The following is a 24,197-nucleotide window of genomic DNA, read 5'->3' on the forward strand; positions in this document are numbered from 1 at the left end:
AGGCACTTATCCCTAATCGTGCCTGTAAGTCACTCTGGATAAGAGTGTTTGCTAAATTATTATAAAATGTAATAGACCTCCATTGAGGCTGGCCTCAATGACTTTGCCTTCCAGTGTCGTCTTTGTTCAAAACAGTTCCATTTGAGTTTTACACATGCTCAGCAGCTAATAAGATAATTTACAAATTATGGTGTCTGTCTCTGGTGCTGGTCCAACAGGTTCTGCTGGTGTATGATGCAGTGCCTTATACATTATGGCTTTTCTTTTGCATTTCAAAGATGACAGTACATGTTTTTTTCTTGGTATTATCTTCTACGAGATCTAATGTGTTATATTCTCTTACATGAATTTAACATTTCCACAAACTTCAAAGTGTTTCCTTTCAAATGGTATCAAAAATATGCATATCCTTGGTTGAGGTCCTGAGCTACAGGCAGTTAGATTTGGGTACGTCATTTTAGCCAAAAATTGAAAAAATGGGCGGATCCATAAGAGGTTTTAAAGAACAGAAAAAAGTAACCAGTCACTGTTTCATATAGTCAAACTACAGTGCATTCGGAAAGTATTCAGACCCCTTGACTTTTTCCAAATTTTGTTACCATACAGTCTTATTCTAAACTTGATTAAAATATATTTTTTTCCCCCCTCATCAATCTACACACAATACCCCATAATGACAAAACAAAAACAGGTTTTTAGAAAATGTGACAAATTCATAAAAAATAAAAAACAGAATGATCTAAATTCCTTTGACCCCAATAGGCTAGATGATGTTATGTAATTATACTGTATGTACATCTAACATTTGGTGATCTACACCATACACTTGAATACAAGGTGTCAGATCAGGTCCAAGCGACGAGTAAATTAGATGGTTAGTTCCAGGGCTTTTAATGCTGTATTCATCTCTTGGAGGGTTTACCAGTGCTTTCGTTAAGTATTCAGACCCATTGACTTTTTCCACATTTTGTTACATTACAGCCTTATTCTAAAATTGATTAAATCGTTTTTTTCACCCTCATCAATCTACACACAATACCCCATAATGACAAGCAAAAACAAGATTTTAGAATTGTTAGCAAATTTATTAAAAAAAAATAAAAAAATTTAATATAACATTTACATAAGTATTCAGACCCTTTACTCAGTACTTTGTTGAAGCACCTTTGGCAGCGATTACAGCCTTGAGTCTTCTTGGGTATGGCACTACAAGCTTGGCACACATGTATTTGGGGAGTTTCACCCATTCTTTTCTGCAGATCCACTCAAGCTCTGTCAGGTTGGATGGGGAGCATTGCTGCACAGCTACTTTCAGGGCTCTCCAGAGATGTTAGACCGGGTTCAAGTCAGGGCTCTGGCTGGGCCACTCAAGGACATTCAGAGACTTGTCCCGAAGCAACTCCTGCGTTGTCTTGGCTTAGGGTCGTTGTCCTGTTGGAAGGTGAACGTTTACCCCAGTCAGATGTCCTGAGCACTCTGGAGCAGGTTTTCATCAAGGATCTCTGTACTCCTTTCATCTTTCCCTCAAAACTGATTAGTCTCCCAGTCCCTGCCAGTGAAAAACATCCCCACAGCATGATGCTGCCACCACCATGCTTCACCGTAGGGATGGTGCCAGGTTTCCTCCAGACATGACGCTTGGCATTCAGGCCAGAGTTCAATCTTGCTTCTCATAGCCTGCTAAAGACTCAGACCGTCATGTGCCTTTTACTGAGGAGTGGCTTCCATCTGGCAACTCTACCATAAAGGCCTGATTGGTGGAGTGCTGCAGAGATGGTTGTCCTTCTGGATGGTTCTCCTATCTTAAGAGGAACTCTGGAGCTCTGTCAGAGGGACCATCAGGTTCTTGGTCACCTCCCTAACCAAGGCCCTTCTCCCCAGATTGCTCTGTTTGGCCAGGCAGCCAGCTCTAGGAAGAGTCTTGTGGTTCCCAACTTTTTCCATTTAAGAATGATCGAGGCCACTGTGTTCTTGGGGGACCTTAAATGCTGCAGTAATTGTTTGGTACCCTTCCCCAGATCTGTGCCTCGACACAATCCTGTCTCGGAACTCAACGGACAATTCCTTCAACATCATGGCTTGGTTTTTGCTCTGACATGCACCGTCAACTGTTGGACCTTATATAGACAGGTGAGTTCCTTTCCAAATCATGTCCAATCAATTGAATTTACCACAGGTGGACTCCAATCAAGTTATAGAAACATCAAGGATGATCAATGGAAACAGGATGCACCTAAGCTCATTTTCAAGTCTCATAGCAAAGGGTCTGAATACTTATGTAAATAAGGTATCCGTTTATGTAATACATTTGCAAAAACTTCTAAAAACATGTTTTCGCTTTGCCATTATGGGGTAGTATGTAAAGATTGCTGAGGAAAATATTTTATTTAAACCATTTTAGAATAAGGCTGAAACATAATGTGAAAAAGGTCAGGGGGTCTGAATACTTTCCCCAAGGCTGCGGTGAGGCTGCGCTGAGTGCACTACCTCCCAGTCCCCGGGTATGTATCTCAAAAAGCTACCATAGTTTTTTTTTAGGGAGAAGAAATGGCCTGAAATGTAAATGTTATGAATGCTTATCCATGTGGTAGGCCCACCATTTGTAAAATAGGGCATTGCATTGGATTTATTTTTCCTGATTCCTGTGGCAAATCAATTTGGCTATTTAAGCTCTGGATATCAGCTACCCAACTTTATGCAGGAAATGCAGAAGTATTTCCTTTTTTGCTATGATCAGCTTGTCAAATTGAGGGATACAAACTTGAAAGCACTGATCATGCCAATGGGGTGAAACTCCTGGACAAGTTGTGATTTCCATTTTACTTTGACCTGTCCTGTTTTTGGGATATGTTGTTTGTTAACATGACAGTGCATTTTTTTTTTTTTTCTTTGGGCACCATATATGTCAGGCTATTTGATCTGAGAAACCTGCTTGATGTAAAAAGTGTTCCCTAGCCAACTAAACGCAACTCCTCGATTTACTATCGTAAATTTACTATTTGTCGTGTTGAGTTCAGTTGGCTACATTTCCCCCTATACATGCATTGACTGAAGGACTGTCTCTCCTCTAGAAATAAACTACACTAGATTTAGTTGCCTTCTGAAATGTCAAACCAAGCACAAGCATGTTATAAAATTAGCTAGCTAGCCTGCCTTGTACTTCATAGTACAAAATAACCATGTCCATTGGCTAGCAGCATGGCTATTGGCTACACGAGGCATAGGCTAACTATAAAGTTACTGCAGTGTAATATGGGGCCAAACTGAAATACAACACATCTCAATACATTGTATACCAATCCATACAAAACACCTGATTTCCAAAAGGTGTTTTAAAAATGTTTACCTTGGAAAGTAGTGACAACCGCTTTCAGAACCTGGCCTAGACAATGGCCCCCATGCTCTTGATCTACAAACATTGCTAGGTGGGAAACTGCATCAATGACCATTAGAGGTCATCGTATACCAATGAAAACCTCAAATACTTGTCACTAAATGGGAAAGGCTGGACCAGCGGTGTAAAGTACTTTAAAGTATTTTTACTTAAGTTGTTTTTTGGGGTATCTGTACTTTACTATTTATATTTTGGACAAGTTTTACTTCACTACATTCCTAAAGAAAAGAATGTACTTTTTACTCCATACATTTTCCCTGACACCCAAAAGTACTATTTACATTTTTAATGCTTAGCAGGACAGGAAAATGGTCCAATTCACATACCTATCAAGAGAACATCCCTACTGCCTCTGATCTGGTGGACTCACTAAACACAAATGCTTCGTTTGTAAATTATTTGAGTGTGCCCGTGCCTATCCATAAAAAAAATGTGCCGTCTGATTTGCTTAATATAAGGAATTTGAAATGATTTATACATAAGTATATTTTAGCAATTAAATGTACTTTTGATACTTAAGTATATGTAAAACCAAATACTTTTACTCAAGTAGTATTTTACTTGAGTTATTTTCTATTAAAAAAGGCATCTTTAATTTTACTGAAGTATGACAACTGGGTATTTTTATCTACCACTGGACAGCCCAAATGAGTGTTGAGCCCCCCAAAAATGTATAATACGTAACAGAAAAATCCCCAGTAAGCAATGTATGTAAAGACTGGAAAAATATTTATTTCAATTTACTTACAGAATGAGTGACATTGCTTTCCCTCTTTTTGTTTGATTCGCTCATTCCCCTCTCCAGAAAGAGAAAATAAATATTACCCTGCCATTGTGTTTTCTCCCTGATAGATTGTCTTAGTAACAGCAAAGTCCGCCTTACACAATGTTATCTTATCTAATACCCCTTACATCCCTCTTGACAAGGATAAGGAATGGTACTTGTAACATTTCCTCATGGGGGAAAGAATGGGGGTGGAAATAGCTGGTTCACATAAAAAAATACATGAAATCACGTCATCATACAATCAATACAGCCGCAAATTGATAGATGTTAAAAACAGCAAATTGAACCTACTGCTACACAAGGAAAATAAGGAGACAATTCTGGAAAAGGGGGACACAATTAAAAATTGAATGTCAATGATAAAGCTCACAATTCACGCCTCCCGTGTGCTTACAAAATATACACAAATACAAATTTAAGCGTTAGTAATCCATTCGTTAGCTCAATAAAAAGACAATGAAAAACAGTCAACCTCTTTCACTGTCTTTTAAAAATGGGACAGTTCCCATGGCCACCACTCACGACATGTTAAAACAGAGTATAAAACACAAACTGAGGAGGATTTCAGGTCTGAAATGAAATGTGTTCCCGGTTAACCCCGCGTTGTCCATGTGGCAGAGCTGAGCCACTCACTGCCGTTAAATGTCCTGTTCGCTGGCTGGCTTCTCTTCCTCCTGGTTATCCTGTTTTGACACAGTACAGGTCCTTTAACGTCTTGAGTTCCTCAATGAGAGTCTTGTTCTGGTTCTCCAGCACCGCCACACGGTTCTCTAGACATTTGACGTATTGCTTCTTTTTCCTGCGACACTCACGGGCAGCTTCCCTGTCAGGGAGAAACACAGAAAACTGCTTTAGAGGATTACATTTAAAGAGCGACTGAACTCATCAATTCTCCATGTGTTTTTCTGTTGCTCATTAAAGGAAAACAAGATTTCAGTCTTAGTGGTGTGGTTCGATGTGGGTGTCTTATGTTGACTATATCATATCCTTGCAGTAATGTTGATTGTTCCTAGTCGGTCACCATCCCAAACAGGCCACCACACCACATGGCTTAGCAACCACGTGACGCAGCATGGCAACGTGTACGTGATTTGTCAGGGAATTCCATGCTTCGAGCATCCTGCTTTCTAGATGTTTCCATTTTTGATAAAAAGTTGAATTTCTGAGGCTAACGTTAGATCACAAATGTGATTAAAATTTTTATTTTATTTAACTAGGTCAGTTAACCTGTTAGGGCTAGGGGGCAGTATTGACACGGCCGGATAAAAAACGTACCCGATTTAATCTGGTTACTACTCCTGCCCAGTAACTAGAATATGCATATAATTATTGGCTTTGGATAGAAAACACCCTAAAGTTTCTAAAACTGTTTGAATGGTGTCTGTCTGTGAGTATAACAGAACTCATATGGCAGGCCAAAACCTGAGAAGATTCCATGCAGGAAGTGGCCTGTCTGACAAGTTCTGTTTTATCTTGGCTCTTTTTATTGAAGACTGAGGATCTTTGCTCTAACGTGACACTTCCTACGGCTCCCATAGGCCGGGAAAAAGCTGAACGATATCGAGGCAGGCTCTGGCTGAAACACATTATCGCTTTTGGCAAGTGGCCGATCAGAGTACTATGGGCTTAGGCGCGTGCCCGAGTCGACCGAATGCTTTATGTTCTTTCGCAGATTCCCGGTCGGAATATTATCGCTTTTTTATGAGAAAAATGGCATAAAAATTTATTTTAAACAGCGGTTGACATGCTTCGAAGTACGGTAATGGAATATTTAGAATTTTTTGGTCACGAATTGCGCCATGCTCGTCACCCTTATTTACCCTTTCGGATAGCGTCTTGAACGCACGAACAAAACGCCGCTGTTTGGATATAACTATGGATTATTTTTAACCAAACCAACATTTGTTATTGAAGTAGAAGTCCTGGGAGTGCATTCTGACGAAGACAGCAAAGGTAATAACATTTTTCTTATAGTAAATCTGACTTTGATGAGTGCTAAACTTGCTGGGTGTCTAAATAGCTAGCCCTGTGATGCCGGGCTATCTGCTCAGAATATTGCAAAATGTGCTTTCACCGAAAAGCTATTTTAAAATCGGACATATCGAGTGCATAGAGGAGTTCTGTATCTATAATTCTTAAAGTAATTGTTATGCTTTTTGTGAATGTTTATCGTGAGTAATTTAGTAAATTCACCGGCAGTGTTCGGTGGGAATGCTAGTCACATGCTAATGTAAAAAGCTGGTTTTTGATATAAATATGAACTTGATTGAACAAAACATGCATGTATTGTATAACATAATGTCCTAGGGTTGTCATCTGATGAAGATCATCAAAGGTTAGTGCTGCATTTAGCTGTGGTTTGGGTTTATGTGACATTATATGCTAGCTTGAAAAATGGGTGTCTATTTCTGGCTGGGTACTCTGCTGACATAATCTAATGTTTTGCTTTCGTTGTAAAGCCTTTTTGAAATCGGACAGTGTGGTTAGATTAACGAGAGTCTTGTCTTTAAAATGGTGTAAAATAGTCATATGTTTGAAAAATTGAAGTTTTTGCATTTTTGAGGTTTTTGAATAACGCGCCACGGGATTACACTGGCTGTTACGTAGGTGGGACGATTTGGTGCCACCTACCCTAGAGAGGTTAAGAACAAATTCTTATTTACAATGATGGCCTACCCCGACCAAACCCGGACGACGCTGGGCCAATTTTGCACCGTCCTATGGGACTCCCAATCACAGCAGGATGTGATGCAGCCTGGATTCGAACCAGGTACTACAGTGACGCCTCTTGCACTGAGATGTAGTGTCTTAGACCACGGCGCCACTCGGGAGTTTTAGTTGGGGGAAAAAAAACTTTTATAAAAGAACTCTCATTCTTTCAACATAGCAATATACGACATTGTCGCAAATGCTATCTAATCAAGTCTGAGGCGCTGTGCGCTAATGGTTACTTTGGCTGTCTGTAAATAAGTGGCAGGGTAGTAGATTGAGTCTGGTGAGCGATTGGATAGTGTTCACTACAGCACAGCAGGCAGCTGTGATCCAGGTGATTTGATTACTGCCAGCCGTGATTACGGTGCCAGGCAGCGGTCCTGTGTGGGCAGGTTTGAAATCAAAACCCAACCCTCATGTAAGTTGAGAGATCTTCAGTTACACAAATCTCACAAAACACTTTTGGAATATACTGACATTCTGACCAAAATTATTCTACTTACACTTTAGTACATTTTGGTTCTGGAATAAATGTTTGACTAATATCGATGCCACATAGGCCTTTTTCAACCAGAGAATTTGGTTCCTGCTTTCAGTGGCCATTTAAGGTTAACACACAAACAGACAAAGGGAACAACTGTGCACTGCCACAACAAATCCTTATACACACACACACCTGTTCTTGGCGAGGCGGATCTCTCTCTTCATGGTGGGGTCGCCACTCTTTTGTTCAGATATTCCTACAGGGGAAGTCATGACCACGGTCTGTTGCGCTGTGGGTGCCGTGCGGATCTGGTACGTCTGCATCTCTCCTCCTGCATCTGGGGGATGAGGTCAATTAAAACAGTAGATGAGAGCATCTCCTCTTCAAAATCTCAACACATTACAATGTGGACCACAAGCTGGGATCGGTGGATATTTACACACCTTCAGAGAAGCTTTACTGACAACCCAAGACAATTATGGGGGGGGAGGTTTAGCAGGCACTACTGGGTACTTCTCCTTGTGGTATCGTCTCAACGCTTACCGTGAGTCATGAAGCCATACTCACTCTGTACGACCACCTGGTTGCTGGGAACAAGTATCTGCTGTCCATCGGGCGTCTGAGCGTACTGTAGGATGGTGGTGCCCTGTTGTTGGCCTGAGTTGGTCATGGTGAGAGTCTGTAACCCCTGGAGACCCTCTGACCCAGGGCTGGCCAGCTGGATGGCGCCATTAGGGGCGATGGTAACTACACACAATAAACACACAGGAAGTTAGGGACAATGGTATGACGGGCACCGATTTTTTTTTTCTTTTAAATCTGTTGCATTTTTCGATATATATATTTTTATAAAAGAAACTGCAACTGTGTGAAGGTTCACTTTTCTGTTCATGCCCATGGCTGCCTGAGTTGAAAGCCTGTGAAAAGTTGAGAGATTTGTGCATGCTTACAATACCACACCTCGGGAGCCAGTTTGCACTCCCTGTCCCCGGCGGTGCGATATATTTCCACAAAACTGTAGAAGCCCATTATTGATGATCCCTTACTCAACAAGTGCCTCCAACTCGAACAATATCCAACTGTATAATCTATTTATGGTGACAAAATTATGCACTGGTAGGATGGTGTGTGGTTGTTGTAGTGCTATGTAGTAGGGCAACCCTTACTGTATTGGCCACTACTAGTCTGGTAGATTGTCTGGGTGTTGGGCATTGTCACTGTGGTCATGCCAGAGGAAGCAGGGTTTTCATCCTCTCCTTCATTGCGTGACGCCACCTCCTCAGCAGACAGTTCATTGAGGATCTTCCTACAGACCACCGTGAAGAAGCAGGAGATTACTCATACAATAATCCATTACCGAAATCCTTACACTAAAACACACAATGCTACAGAACCAAAGTAATGAGACTGGAAAATGAATGGAGAATAAGTGGCTCACTAGTGTTGGAATCGGCTAAACTTTGATCATTGAGATAGGAAATGAAAGAGACTGGGTTATGTCAGAAGTTAATGGTTCTCATCTGTGGATTAGATGAAGGAATGTGTTGAGATCAGGAAGTGAGGACAGATTCTCTTAAGGCAGTAAAAGGTTTGTCATCCCGTTACCCTCTTTATTAGTTTCCTGTGGAGCCATAAACTGTAAGGAGGAGTGTCTTAAGTAGGATGTATATAACTGTGAAGAAAGAAATGTTTTGCTGTCTGATTACAGCTGTACAGAACCTTTGGGAATGATTAAAATGATGCAGAAATATTCATCCATGTTTTTGTTACTTCTAGGTTAGACTACTGCAATGCTCTACTTTCCGGCTACCCGGATAAAGCACTAAATAAACTTCAGTTAGTGCTAAATACGGCTGCTAGAATCCTGACTAGAACCCCAAAATTTGATCATATTACTCCAGTGCTAGCCTCCCTACACTGGCTTCCTGTTAAGGCAAGGGCTGATTTCAAGGTTTTACTGCTAACCTACAAAGCATTACATGGGCTTGCTCCTATCCATCTTTCCGATTTGGTCCTGCCGTACATACCTACACGTACGCTACGGTCACAAGACTCAGGCCTCCTAATTGTCCCTAGAATTTCTAAGCAAACAGCTGGAGGCAGGGCGTTCTATAGAGCTCCATTTTTATGGAATGGTCAGCCTACTCATGTGAGAGACGCAGACTCGGTCTCAACCTTTAAGTCTTTATTGAAGACTCATCTCTTCAGTAGGTCCTATGATTGAGTGTAGTCTGGCCCAGGAGTGTGAAGGTGAACGGAAAGGCACTGGAGCAACGAACCGCCCTTGCTGTCTCTGCCTAGCCGGTTCCCCTCTCTCCACTAGGATTCTCTGCCTCTAACCCTATTACAGGGGCTGAGTCACTGGCTTACTGGTGCTCTTCCATGCCGTCCCTAGGAGGGGTGCGTCACTTGAGTGGGTTGAGTCACTGACGTGGTCTTCCTGTCTGGGTTGGCGCCCCCCTTTGGGTTGTGCCGTGGCGGAGATCTTTGTGGGCTATACTCAGCCTCGTCTCAGGATGGTAAGTTGGTGGTTGAAGATATCCCTCTAGTGGTGCGGGGGCTGTGCTTTGGCAAAGTGGGTGGGGTTATAATCCTGCCTGTTTGGCACTGTCCGGGGGTATCATCGGATGGGGCCACAGTGTCTCCTGACCCCTCCTGTCGCAGCCTCCAGTATTTATGCTGCAGTAGTTTATGAGTCGGGGGGCTAGGGTCAGTCTGTTATATCTGGAGTATTTCTCCTGTCCTATCCGGTGTCCTGTGTGAATTTAAGTATGCTTTCTCTAATTCTCTCTCTGAGGACCTGAGCCCTAGGACCATGCCTCAGGACTACCTGGCATGATGACTCCTTGTTGTCCCCAGTCCACCTGGTCGTGCTGCTGCTCCAGTTTCAACTGTTCTGCCTGCGGCTATGGAACCCTGACCTGTTCACTGTGATTACTATGATTTGACCATGCTGGTCATTTATGAACATTTGAACATCTTGGCCATGTTCTGTTATAATCTCCACCCGGCACAGCCAGAAGAGGACTGGCCACCTCTCATAGCCTGGTTCCTCTCTAGATTTCTTCCTAGGTTTTGGCCTTTCTAGGGAGTTTTTCCTAGCCACCGTGCTTCTACACCTGCATTGCTTGCTGTTTGGGGTTTTAGGCTGGGTTTCTGTACAGCACTTTGATATATCAGCTGATATAAGAAGGGCTATATAAATACATTTGATTAAACTTGGTTAAAGCTTATCTAGTGTCTGTGAGTTATTTACTCTGAAAAATAAGAACCTAACACTAGTAAACATCTAAAAGATATCATTCTAGCATCATTGTAGGAGTACAGCAGTAGCTCATCCTAGGTAAATGTTTTAAAATTGGTGGTGGCAAAGTGGGCCAACAGCTTTAACCCCGGCATTGCTGCTAGCAGCTTTAAATTTGGAAAGACTGCCATTTCAGACTTTATTTTACCAGGTAAGTTGACTGAGAACACATTCTCATTTACAGCAACGACCTGGGGAATAGTTTCAGGGGAGAGGAGGGGGATGAATGGGCCAATTGTAAGCTGGGGATGATTAGGTGGCCGTGATGGTATGAGGGCCAGAATGGGAATTTAGCCAGGACACCGGGGTTAACACCCCTACTCTTACGATAAGTGCAATGGGATCTTTAATGACCTCAGAGAGTCAGGACACCCGTTTAACATCCCATCCGAAAGACGGCACCCTTCACAGGGCAGTGGGGCAATGGGATAAAAAAAAATTAGACCAGAGGAAAGAGTGCCTCCTACTGGCCCTCCAACATCACTTCCAGCAGCATCTGGTCTCCCATCCAGGGACTGACCAGGACCAACCCTGCTTAGCTTCAGAAGCAAGTCAGCAGTGGGATGCAGGGTGGTATGCTGCTGGCAAAGACAGCCATGAATCATCATAGTCCATACACAGTTAAGTCTACAGTTAAAATGCCAAGATAGCTACAGTATTCAGACCCCTTGACCTCTTCAACATTTTGTTACATTACACTCCCCCCCAATGACAAAGCGAAAACAGGTTTAGAAAAAAAGTCCCAGTCCCTGCCTCTGACAAATAGCCCTAAAGTATGATGCTGCCACCACAGGGGATGGTGCCAGGTTTCCTCTAGACATGACGCTTGGGATTCAGGCCAAAGACTTCAATCTGCATACAGGTAAAGTTACAGCCAGCTAGCTAGCTGAGCTGGCCAGTTGCATTCTGCTCTTAATGTTGATTGCTGATGTGCTAAGCCATGCATGACATAATGATAATCTTTGTCATGTTGGTCAGTTTGTCATGTTTACCTAGCTAGCTACTGAAATTAGCCACTGTGGTGCGAATGTTAAGTGATAGGGACATACTAAGATGGCTAGCTAGTCACAATGAAATGATGGCTAAATAGTTAGCCATCTACATCAGATTATAGACGTCGGTTGTTTTTTGCATGTTCAACTAGCTGGTAATTATCTAGTTAAATGTTTCCTAAATCCATTTAGTTATCGTGTAGTGTCTGCATTGCAATTGTTTGGCTGGAAGCAGGTTGAGTGTACAGGGCATTTTAGTACAGCTGTAGCAGTCAACAGGTAAAGATATAGGAGATGAATGAATTTCTGTATTAACCTGTTTTTCTGGAATTTGTCTTTCAGCATCAACCTGCTCTCCGCCCCCAGTACAAGGAGATGAACGAGGGTGAACAACCAACATTTCAGGTATTTTGTCTTTGTACTTTGAGCTTATTGCTTGAACTTCGGGTCAAGGAATGTTATTGCTGGCGTGCAATGTCTATTTTTGTCTGCTTTCTTCCATTACAGCTTCAATTGTCTGGAGCCTGGTGTTGTTGCAGCCAAGGAGCTTTCAGTCAGCTGGGACCAGGTTTCAGCTGCTGTGCAACGTTGATGTCCTTCCTCCCAGAGATGTGCAACCATCCCCCATACATGTATTTTTTTTGGTTGAAAATCTGGACTTTTGCACTGAAAAGGCTATGAGCATTACATGTCCTGCTCCAAAGCACAGGACAGAAATATGCTATTTTCCAGGTCTCTCCAAATATGTTAGACCGGGTTCAAGTCCGGGCTCTGGGTGGGCCACTCAAGGACATTCAGAGACTTGTCCTGAAGCCACTCCTGCGTTGTCTTGGCTGTGTGCTTAGGGTCATTGTCCTGTTGGAAGGTGAACCTTCATCCTGAGCGCTCTGGAGCAGGTTTACATCAAGGATCTCTGTACTTCTCTCCGTTCATCTTTGCCATGATCCGGAATAGTCTTCCAGTCCCTGCCCCTGAAAAACATCCCCACAGCATGATGCTGCCACCACCATTCTCCCATCGCCACATAGGAACTCTGGAGCTGACCAAGACTCTTCTCCGCCGATTATGGTTTTAGATTTTTTATACATTTGCTAAAATTTCCAAAACCAGTTTTCGCTTTGTCATTGGGTATTGTGTGTAGATTGTGGAGGAGAAATATTTATTACATCTATTTTAGAATAAGGCTGCAAGGTAACAAAATGTGGAAAAAGTAAAAGGGTCTGAATTCTTTCTGAATGCACTGTATGATATACCATTTTGAAGCTCTGAGTCTGTACTTTTACCCAATGTAAAAAGTAACATTTAAAATGTTGGAACATAACACCAAAAAGAGAAGGTGGTGGGGTTACAAACAGGTGTTAAATGAGGTGAAAAGGTGACTTGAGCGCCACCAATATCCCAGTCCATCACCAGCATTGACCTCTGCAGTCTGCACACACTTCTTTCCACCACTACATGGACAGGTTACGATGGTGTTTGACACAACAGCACGGTGGCGGCTACCTGTAGGAGGGCCGTCTGGCCAGTATCTCTCTGGTCTTCTGGGCAGAGGCTCCACTGTCTGAGGAGTCCTGGGAGTCGTCACTGTCTGAGCCCTGGCCCTGTGGAGGAGAAGAGACGCCGGTACATGATGAGTTACTCATACACCATGTTTACTTAGAAGGTCCTGCACAGTCAAAAATAATTATTTTCGTGATATTTGGATGAAATCAGATCATGAAAAATGAGTGTTGCTGGTACATTGATAAAGTTTGATCATAAAGTTATTGGACAACTTCCATGTCAAACACTTGAATTCCGAAGGCGGGATTATTTAGGGGGATTGTGATATCAAAATCTAATTTGAATACACCAATGGTAACATCTTATTCTCTTACCCAATTTAAATACGTACCGCCTTGTAAACAACATCGCAGAAGGCGTGGTTGCGGTTTACAAAGCTAGAAAGCTAATCTACTGGTGCCAAAATTTGACTGCAACGTGTCAGCAAATATAATTAAAAGGTTTCCCATATTAATCCCACAAATGCTGATGCTCCAGATACTCAACTAGTCTAAAGAAGGCCAGTTTTATTGCTTCTTTAAAATCAGCACAACAGTTTTCAGCTGTGCTAACATAATTGCAAAAGGGTTTTCTAATGATCAATTAGCCTCTTAAAATGATAGCTAACTAGGTTAGTAACAACGTGACATTGGAACATAGGAGTGATGGTTGCTGATAATGGGCCTCTGTCACATATGTAGATATTCCATTACAATTCTGACGTTTCAAGTTACAATAGTCATTTACAACATTAACAATGTCTACACTGTATTTTTGATCAATTTGATGTTATTTAAAAAATGGGCCAAAAAAAATAGCTTTTCTTTCAAAAACAAGGAAATTTGTAAGTGACCCCAAACTTTTGAGCAGACAGACAAGGATAGGATATTAAAAAAAACTCACATCCCTTTTTCAGGACCCTGTCTTTCAAAGACCCCCCCCCCCCAAATAAAAATCAAAATAACTTCACAGATCTTCATTGTAAAGGGATTACACTGTTTCCCATGCTTGGTCAATGAACCATCAACAATTAATAAACATGCACCTGTGGAACGGTCGTTAAGACACTAACAGCTTACAGACGGTAGGTAATTAAGGTAAAAATTATGAAAATTAGGACACTAAGAGGCCTTTCTACTGACTCTTAAAAACACCAAAAGAAAGATGCCCAGGGTCCCTGCTCATCTGCGTGGATGTGCCTTAGGCATGCTGCAAGGAGGCATGAGGACTGCAGATGTGGCCAGGGCAATGAATAGCAAAGTCCGTACTGAGAGACGCCTAAGACAGCGCTACAGGGAGACAGGACAGACAGCTGATCGTCCTCGCAGTGGCAGACCACTTGTAACACCTGTTCAGGATCGGTACATCCGAACATCACACCTGCGGGACAGGTACAGGATGGCAACAGCAAGTTGCCATTCTGTTACACCAGGAACTCGCAATCTCTCCATCGGTGCTCAGACTGTCCGCAATAGGCTGAGAGAGGCTGGACTTATTGGCTTGTAGGCCTGTTGTAAAGCAGGTCCTCACCAGATGTCACTGGCAACAACGTCGCTTATGGGCACAAACCCACCGTCGCTGGACCAGACAGGACTGGCAAAAAGTGCTCTTCATTGACGAGTCGCGGTTTTGTCTCACCAGGGGTGATGGTCGGATTCGCGTTTATCGTCGAAGGAATGAGCGTTACACCGAGGCCTGCACTCTGGAGTGGGATCGATTTGGAGGTGGAGGGTCCATCATGGTCTGGGGCGGTGTCTCACAGCATCATCGGACTGAGCTTGTTGTTATCGCAGGCAATCTCAACGCTGTGCGTTACAGGAAAGACATCCTCCTCCCTCATGTGGTACCCTTTCTGCAGGTTCATCCTGACATGACCCTCCAACATGACAATGCCACCAGCCATACTGCTCGTTCTGTGCGTGTTTTCCTGCAAGACAGGAATGTCAGTGTTCTGCCATGGCCAGCGAAGAGCCCGGATCTCAATCCAATTGAGCACATCTGTGACCTGTTGGATCAGAGGGTAAGGGCTAGGGCCATTCCCCCCAGAAATGTCCACGAACTTGCAGGTGCCTTGGTGGAAGAGTGGGGTAACATCTCACAGCAAAGAACTGGCAAATCTGGTGCAGTCCATGAGGAGGAGATGCACTGCAGTACTTAATGCAGCTAGTGGCCACACCAGATACTGACTGTTCAGGGACACATTATTCAATTTCTGTTAGTCACGTCTGTGGAACTTGTTCAGTTTTTGAATCTTATGTTCATACAAATATTTACACGTTAAGTTTGCTGAAAATAAACGCAGTTGACAGTGAGAGGACGTTCCTTTTTTTTGTTGCTGAGTATATATATATATTGCGTGGCAGGAAATAAATAAACAAAAGTATGTGGATAGCCCTTCAAAATTTGTGGATTCCGCTATTTCAGGCACTTGTTGCTGACAGGTGTATAAAATTGAGCACAGAGTAAGGCAATCTCCTTACAAACATTAGCAGTAGAATGGTCTTCCTGAAGAGTTCAGTGACTTTCAACGTGGCGCCATCATAGGATGCCACCTTTCCAACAAGTCAATTTGTAACATTTCTACCCTGCTGGAGCTGCCCCGGTCAACTGTAAGTGCTGTTATTGTGAAGTGGAAACATCCAGGAGCAACAACGGCTCAGCCGTGTAGTAGTAGGCCACTAAAGCTCACTGAATGGGACTGCCGAGTGCTGAAGCGCACAGCGCGTAAAAATGCAACACTCACTATCGAGTTCCAAACTACCTCCGTTAGAATTGTCGGCACAAGAACTGTTCGTCAGGAGCTAGATGAAAAGGGTTTCTGTGGCTGAGCAGCATAAGATCGCTTGCATTGCGCATGGTGTCGGCTGGAGTGGCGTAAAGCTGGCCACCACTGGACTCGAACAGTAGAAACGCGTCCTCTGGAGTGATTTAATCACGCTTCACCATCTGACAGTCCAGTGGACGAATCTGGGTTTGGCAGAGGCCAGGGCAACCTGCCCAAATGAATAGTGCCAACTGTAAAGTTTGGTGGAGGAATAACAAGGGAAGCAAACTAGTCACCTTTTGGCAAAATTTGCTGTTTTGAATCCATATTTGGTGACATACGTGACTCGTGTAGATCCGATGACAAAAGTTTGGGCGGGGGGGCTTTGGATCTTTACGCAAACAAGTGATGTGCGTTTGGAGCAATACTGGCTGTATCCAAGGCTCAGCCAAATCGTTCACATAACAGAATGCAGCACGCGGCTGAAGAGAGAAGAAACAACCAATTTGCTAGTTACAGAATCAGTGCGCGCTGAAAGAGCGGAATTTCAGTTTACCAGCTACAGCAGCGCGTCCCCTGAACGATAATGAAGAGGTAGGCGAGAAGACTGACCACGGAGAAGGTGATGAAGCGTACTTCATGAGCTGTAACCGAAAAACTTGTATTTGGAAAGTTTGAGGTGAGGGAGGAAGTGTGGTGGAAGAAGTATTGTTAAGCATCTTGCTACAGTAGCTGGATCGAATTCTCCGTTAGCTAGCCAGAGAAATGTTGAGCAACATTAGCCAACTTAACTGATCAAATAATTGAGTTTATGCTGTGAAAATTAGCTGGCTAATAACGTTAGCTAGCTAACGTTAGTAACTAGACCATAACTAACCATTTGCATTAGTATTAACTGGTATACGACTCCTTGCCGTTCCTCAAGTTACAGCGCGTTAGTTGCTTACTGGACCCTGGCAATCTGTGTGAAATGTTAACAAATTAACTAGAGTACTATCTGAACTAATGTTTCCCCCCTTTCCTTAAAAAAGGGGTATGCCAGGTCTACTCTCTGCCTGAAAGAGATCAATTATGCCAACAAAGGGTATCATGCTCGTGTCACATTGTAGAATCGATGTCCACAGGCAGAAAGTGCATAACGTAATAATGTTCAGTGTAGCCCAAAGGGGGGGATTTTATTTATATTTATATATTTTTTTTAACTCCGTGAACATTATTTTCGCACACATGTAGCCCTGTGCACTTGATTGATGGTTACATTTTTTTATTTCACCTTTATTTAACCATGTAGGCTAGTTGAGAACAAGTTCTCATTTACAACTGCGAACTGGCCAAGATAAAGCAAAGCGACAAAAACAACGACAGAGTTACACATGGGATAAACAAACGTACAGTCAATTACACACAAAAATCTGTATACAGTGTGTGCAAATGAAGTAAGGGGGTAAGGCAATAAATAGGCCATTAGTGGCGAAGTAATTACAATTTACACGAGTGATATATGTGCAGATGAGGATGTGCAAGTAGAAATACTTGTGTGCAAAAGAGCAGGAAAAACTAAAATGGGGATGAGGAAAGTAGATGGTTGGATGAGCCATTTACAGATGGGCTGTGTACAGCTGCAGCGATCGTTAAGCTGCTCTGACAGCTGACGCTTCAAGTTAGTGAGGGAGATGTCTCGAACTACAGTGATTTTTGCAATTCGTTCCAGTCATTGGCTGCAGAGAACTGGAAGGAAAGGCAGCCAAAGGTGTTGACTTTGGGGATGACCAGTGAAATACAGTGGGGGAAAAAAGTATTTGATCCCCTGCTGATTGTGTACGTTTGCCCACTTATAAAGAAATGATCAGTCTATAATTTTAATAGTAGGTTTATTTGAACAGTGAGAGACAGAATAACAACAACAAAAATTCAGAAAAACGCATGTCAAAAATGTTATAAAATGATTTGCATTTTAATGAGGGAAATAAGTATTTGACCCCTCTGCAAAACATGACTTAGTACTTGATTGCCAACAAGGGTTTTGCCACCACAGAGGTCAGACGTTTCTTGTAGTTGGCACACATCTCAGGAGGGATTTTGTCCCACTCCTCTTTGCAGATCTTCTCCAAGTCATTAAGGTTTCGAGGCTGACGTGTGGCAACTCGAATCTTCAGCTCCCTCCACAGATTGTCTAGGCCACTCCAGGACCTTAATGTGCTTCTTCTTGAGCCACTCCGTTGTTGCCTTGGCCGTGTGTTTTGGGTCATTGTCATGTCATACCCATCCGCGACCCATTTTCAATGCCCTGGCTGAGGGAAGGAGGTTCTCACACAAGATTTGACGGTACATGGCCCCGTCCATCGTCCCTTTGATGCGGTGAAGTTGTCCTGTCCCCTTAGCAGAAACACACCCCCAAAGCATAATGTTTCCACCTCCATGTTTGATGGTGGAGATGGTGTTCTTGGGGTCATAAACAGCATTCCTCCTCCTCCAAACACGGCGAGTTGAGTTGATGCCAAAGAGCTCCATTTTGGTCTCATCTGATCACAACACTTTCACCCAGTTGTCGTCTGAATCATTCAGATGTTCATTGGCAAACTTCAGACGGGCATGTATATGTGCTTTCTTGAGCAGGGGACCTTGCGGGCGCTGCAGGATTTCAGTCCTTCACGGCGTAGTGTGTTACCAATTGTTTTCTTAGTGACTATGGTCCCAGCTGCCTTGAAATCATTGACAAGATCCTCCCGTGTAGTTCTGGGCTGATTCCTCACCGTTCTCATGATCATTGCAACTCCACGAGGTGAGATCTTGCATGGAGCCCCAGGCTGAGGGATATTGACAGTTCTTTTGTGTTTCTTCCATTTGCGAATAATCGCACCAAATGTTGTCACCTTCTCACCAAGCTGCTTGGCGATGGTCTTGTAGCCCATTCCAGCCTTGTGTAGGTCTACAATCTTGTCCCTGACATCCTTGGAGAGCTCTTTGGTCTTGGCCATGGTGGAGAGTTTGGAATCTGATTGATTTCTTCTGTGGACAGGTGTCTTTTTTACAGGTAACAAGCTGTGGTTAGGTGTCTTTTTTTTTTACAGGTAACAAGCTGCGGTTAGGAGCACTCCCTTTAAGAGTGTGCTCCTAATCTCAGCTCATTACCTGTATAAAAGACACCTGGGAGACAGAAATCTTTCTGATTGAGAGGGGTCTTTGCGAACTGAACTAATTTGCCAGAATTATACATAACATTAAAGGTTGTGCAATGTAACGGTTCCGTATTTCACAGAAATAATAAACGTTTTGTTTTCAAAATGATAGTTTACGGATTTGACCATTTTAACCTGTCTGGGCTAGGAAGCAGTATTTTCACGGCCGGATAAAAAAACGTACCCGATTTAAACTGGTTACTACTCCTGCCCAGAAACTAGAATATGCATATAATTAGTAGATTTGGATAGAAAAAACTATAAAGTTTCTAAAACTGTTTGAATGGTGTCTGTGAGTATAACAGAACTCATATGGCAGGCCAAAACCTGAGAAGATTCCATACAGGAAGTGCCCTGTCTGACAATTTGTTGTCCTTCTGTTGCATCTCTATCGAAAATACAGCATCTGTGCTGTAACATGACACTTTAAGGCTTTCATTGGCTCTCTAAAGCCGCCAGAAAGTGGAATGGGGTGTCTGCTGTCTCTGGGCAAAGTACAGCAGCAGAGTTTGTAAGTGGTCAGCCTGGGGACAGTGAGACTGATGTGCGTTCACGAGACTTCTCCATTTTTTTCTTTCAGTCTTTGAATGAATACAACGTTGCTCGGTTGGAATATTATCGCTATTTTACGAGAAAAATAGCATAAAAATTGATTTTAAACAGTGTTTGACATGCTTCTAAGTACGGTAATGGAATATTTTGAAAAAAAATTGTCACGAAGTGCGCTCGCGCGTTACCCTTCGGATAGTGACCTGAACGCACGAACAAAACGGAGCTATTTGGATATAACTATGGATTATTTGGAACCAAAAACAAAATTTGTTGTTGAAGTAGAAGTCCTGGGAGTGCATTCTGACAAAGAAAAATTGGATTACCTTTGCTGTTCTAATAGTTATTCTGAGTTTAGTCAGCCCCAAACTTGGTGGGTGTCAAATTAGCTAGCCTGTGATGGCCGAGCTATCTACTCAGAATATTGCAAAATGTGCTTTTGCCGAAAAGCTATTTTAAAATCTGACATAGCGTTTGCATAAAGGAGTTCTGTATCTATAATTTTTAAAATAATTGTTATGTATTTTGTCAACGTTTATCATGAGTAATTTAGTAAATTCACCGGAAGTTTTCGGTGGGTATGCTAGTTCTGAGCATCACATGCTAATGTAAAAAGCTGTTTTTTTATATAAATATGAACTTGATTGAACAAAACATGCATGTATTGTATAACAATGTCCTAGGAGTGACATCTGATGAATATCAAAGGTTAGTGCTGCATTTAGCTGTGTTTTGGGTTTTTGTGACATATATGCTTGCTTGAAAAATGGCTGTGTGGTTATTTGTGTCTATGTACTCTCCTAACAATCTCATGTTTTGCTTTCGCTGTAAAGCCTTTTTGAAATCGGACAGTGTGGTTAGATTAACGAGAGTCTTATCTTTCAAATGGTGTAAAATAGTCGTATGTTTGAAATATTGAAATTATAGCATTTTTGAGGTTTTTGCATTTCGCGCCACGCTCTTCCACTGGCTGTTGAATAGAGTGGGACGCTAACGTCCCACCTAGCCCATAGAAGTTAATGACCAAAGGCTCATATTTCTGTGTTTATTATAAAATTAAGTCTATGATTTGATATAGCAGTCTGAGCGGAGGTAGGCAGCAGCAGGCTCGTAAGCATTCATTCAAACTTTACTGCGTTTGCCAGCGGCACTTAGCAATGCTTGGTGCACAGCGCAGTTTATGACTTCAAGCCTATCAACTCCCGAGATTAGGCTGGCAATACTAAAGTGCTTATAAGAACATCCAATAGTCAACGGTATATGAAATACAAATGGTATAGAGAGAAATAGTCGACGCGTTATAATTCTTATAACTACAACCTAAAACTTCTTAACTGGGAATATTGAAGAACCAGCATTCATATATGTTCTCAAGTTCTGAGCAAGGAACTTAAACGTTAGCTTTTTTACATGGCACATTTACTTTCCTCTCCAACACTGTTTTTGCATTATTTAAAACAAATTGAACATGTTTCATTATTTATTTGAGACTAAATAGATTTTATTCATGTACTAAGTTAAAATAAGTGTTCATTCAGTATGGTTGTAAATGTCCTTATCACACACACACAGTTGAAGTCAGAAGTTTACATACACTTAGGTTGGAGTCATTAAAACTCATTTTTCCAACCACTCCACAAATTTCTTGTTAACAAACTGTAGTTTTTGCATCTACTTTGTGCATGACACAAGTCATTTTTCCAACAATTGTTTACAGACAGATTATTTCACTTAATCACAATTCCAGTGGGTCAGAAGTTTACATACACTAAGTTGACTGTGCCTTTAAACAGCTTGGAAAATTACAGAATCAAATAAAATTTTATTGGTCACATACACATGGTTAGCAGATGTTAATGCGAGTGTAGCGAAATGCTTATGCTTCTAGTTCCGACCATGCAGTAATATCTAACAAGTAATCTAACAATTTCACAACTACCTTATACACACACAAATGTAAAGGAACGAATAAGAATATGTACATAAATATATGGATGAGCGATGGCCGAACGGCATAGGCAAGATGCAGTAGATAGTATAGAGTACAGTATATACATAGAGCCATTACATAATTTTCTGTTTAGAAGCTTCTGATTGAGATATCTACACACACACATAGTCGTGGCCAAAAGTTTTGAGAATGACACAAATATTAATTTCCACAAAGTTTGCTGCTTCATTGTCTTTAGATATTTTTGTCAGATGTTACTATGGAATACTGAAGTATAATTACAAGCATTTCATAAGTGGCAAAGGCTTTTATTGACAATTACATGAAGTTGATGATGCAAAGAGTCAATATTTGCAGTGTTGACCCTTCTTTTTCAAGACTTCTGCAATCCGCCCTGGCATGCTGTCAATTAACTTCTGGGCCACATCCTGACTGATGGCAGCCCATTCTTGCATATCCTGAGGCTGCATTTATTGTAGCCGGGGATTTTAACAAGGCTAATCTGAAAACAAGGCTCCCCAAATTCTATCAGCATATCGATTGTGCTACCAGGGCTGGCAAAACCCTAGACCACTGTTATTCTAACTTCCGCGACGCATATTATTCTAACTTCCGCGACGCATATAAGGCCCTCCCCCGCCCTCCCTTCGGAAAAGCTGACCACGACTCCATTTTGTTGCTCCCAGCCTATAGACAGAAACTAAAACAGGAAGCTCCCGTCCTCAGGTCTGTTCAACGCTGGTCCGACCAATCGGATTCCATGCTTCAAGATTGCTTCGATCACGTGGACTGGGATATGTTCCGCATTGCGGCGAACAACATTGACGAATACGCTGATTCGGTGTGCGAGTTTATTAACAAGTGCATCGGCGATGTCGTACCCACAGCGTCTATTAAAACACTCCCAAACCAGAAACCGTGGATTGAAGACAGCATTCGCGCAAAACTAAACACGCGAACACGTTTTTAATCAGGGCAAGGTGACCGGACACATGACCGAATACAAACAGCGTAGCTATTCCCTCCGCAAGGCAATCAAACAAGCTAAGCGTCAGTACAGAGACAAAGTGGAGTCACAATTCAACGGCTCAGACACGAGAGGTATGAGGCAGGGTCTACAGTCAATCACTGACTACAAAAGAAAAACCAGCCCCGTCACGGATCACAATGCTTTGCTCCCACACAGACTAAACACATTTTTTTGCTCGCTTTGAGGACAATACAGTGCCACTGACACGGCCCACTACCAAAACCTGCGGGCTCTCCTTCACTGTAGCCAACGTGAGTAAAACATTTAACTGTGTTAACCCTCGCAAGGCTGCAGGCCCAGACGGCATTCCCGGCCGCGTCCTCAGAGCATGCGCAGACCAGCTGGCTGGTGTATTTACAGACATATTCAATCAATCCTTATCCCAGTCTGCTGACCCCACATGCTTCAAGAGGGCCACCATTGTTCCTGTTCCCAAGAAAGCTAAGGTAACTGAGCCAAATGACTACCGCCCTGTAGCACTCACTTCCGTCATCATGAAGTGCTTTGAGAGACTAGTCAAGGACCATTAACACCTCCACCCTACCTGACACCCTAGACCCACTCCAATTTGCTTACCGATCCAATAGGTCCACAGACGACGCAATCGCCATCACACTGCACACTGCCCTAACCCATCTGGACAAGAGGAATACCTATGTAAGAATGCTGTTCATCGATTACAGCTCAGCATTTAACACCACAGTACCCTCCAAACTCGTCATTAAGCTCGAGACCAGACCCCGCCCTGTGCAACTGGGTCCTGGACTTCCTGACGGGCCGCTCCCAGGTGGTGAGGGTAGGTAACATCTCCACCCCGCTGATCCTGAACACTGGGTCCCCACAAGGGTGCGTTCTCAGCCCTCTCCTGTACTCCCTGTTCACCCACGACTGCGTGGCCATGCACGCCTCCAACTCAATCATCAAGTTTGCAGACGACACTACAGTGGTAGGCTTGATTACCAACAACGACGAGACGGCCTACAGGGAGGAAGTAGGGGCCCTCGGAGTGTGGTGAAAGGAAAATAACCTCACACTCAATGTCAACAAAACAAAGGAGATAATCGTGGACTTCAGGAGACAGCAGCACCCCTATATCTACATTGATGGGACAGTAGTGGAGAGGGTGGAGAGTTTTAAGTTCCTCGGCGTACACATCACAGACAAACTGAAATGGTCCATCCACACAGACAGCGTGGTGAAGGCGGCGCAGTAGCGCCTCTTCAACCTCAGGAGGCTGAAGAAATTTGGCTTGTCACCAAAAACAAACTTTTACAGATGCACAATCGAGAGCATCCTGTCGGGCTGTATCACCGCCTGGTACGGCAGCTGCTCCGCCCATAACCGGAAGGCTCTCCAGAGGGTAGTGAGGTCTGCACAACGCATCACCGGGTGCAAACTACCTGCCCTCCAGGACACCTACACCACCCGATGTCACAGGAAGGCCAAAAAGATCAAGGACAACAACCACCCAAGCCACTGCCTGTTCACCCCGCTATCATCCAGAAGGCG

At 42.9% G+C, this 24,197-nt stretch overlaps 1 protein-coding gene across 4 annotated transcripts in view; it reads right to left on the reverse strand.

The window, feature by feature from the left end:
* Positions 1-4,102: 4,102 nt before the first annotated feature.
* The window catches only part of atf1 (activating transcription factor 1), a 42,235-nt gene continuing 22,140 nt past the window's right edge, over positions 4,103-24,197 (reverse strand). For 3 of the 4 annotated variants that reach the window (XM_014132891.2, XM_014132889.2, XM_045691639.1), the window contains exons 4-8: positions 13,177-13,274; positions 8,544-8,683; positions 7,921-8,124; positions 7,570-7,714; positions 4,103-5,004 (exon numbers count right to left, since the gene is read on the reverse strand). In XM_014132891.2, coding sequence (XP_013988366.1) covers positions 4,860-5,004; positions 7,570-7,714; positions 7,921-8,124; positions 8,544-8,683; positions 13,177-13,274 — 732 coding nt within the window. In that variant the 3' untranslated portion in view covers positions 4,103-4,859. The remainder of the gene's footprint in view (positions 5,005-7,569; positions 7,715-7,920; positions 8,125-8,543; positions 8,684-13,176; positions 13,275-24,197) is intronic. The other variant, XM_014132890.2, reaches the window with a different exon arrangement.

This window comes from Salmo salar, chromosome ssa12 (genome assembly GCF_905237065.1).
Source record: "Salmo salar chromosome ssa12, Ssal_v3.1, whole genome shotgun sequence".
In the NCBI taxonomy this organism is placed as follows: domain Eukaryota; kingdom Metazoa; phylum Chordata; class Actinopteri; order Salmoniformes; family Salmonidae; genus Salmo; species Salmo salar.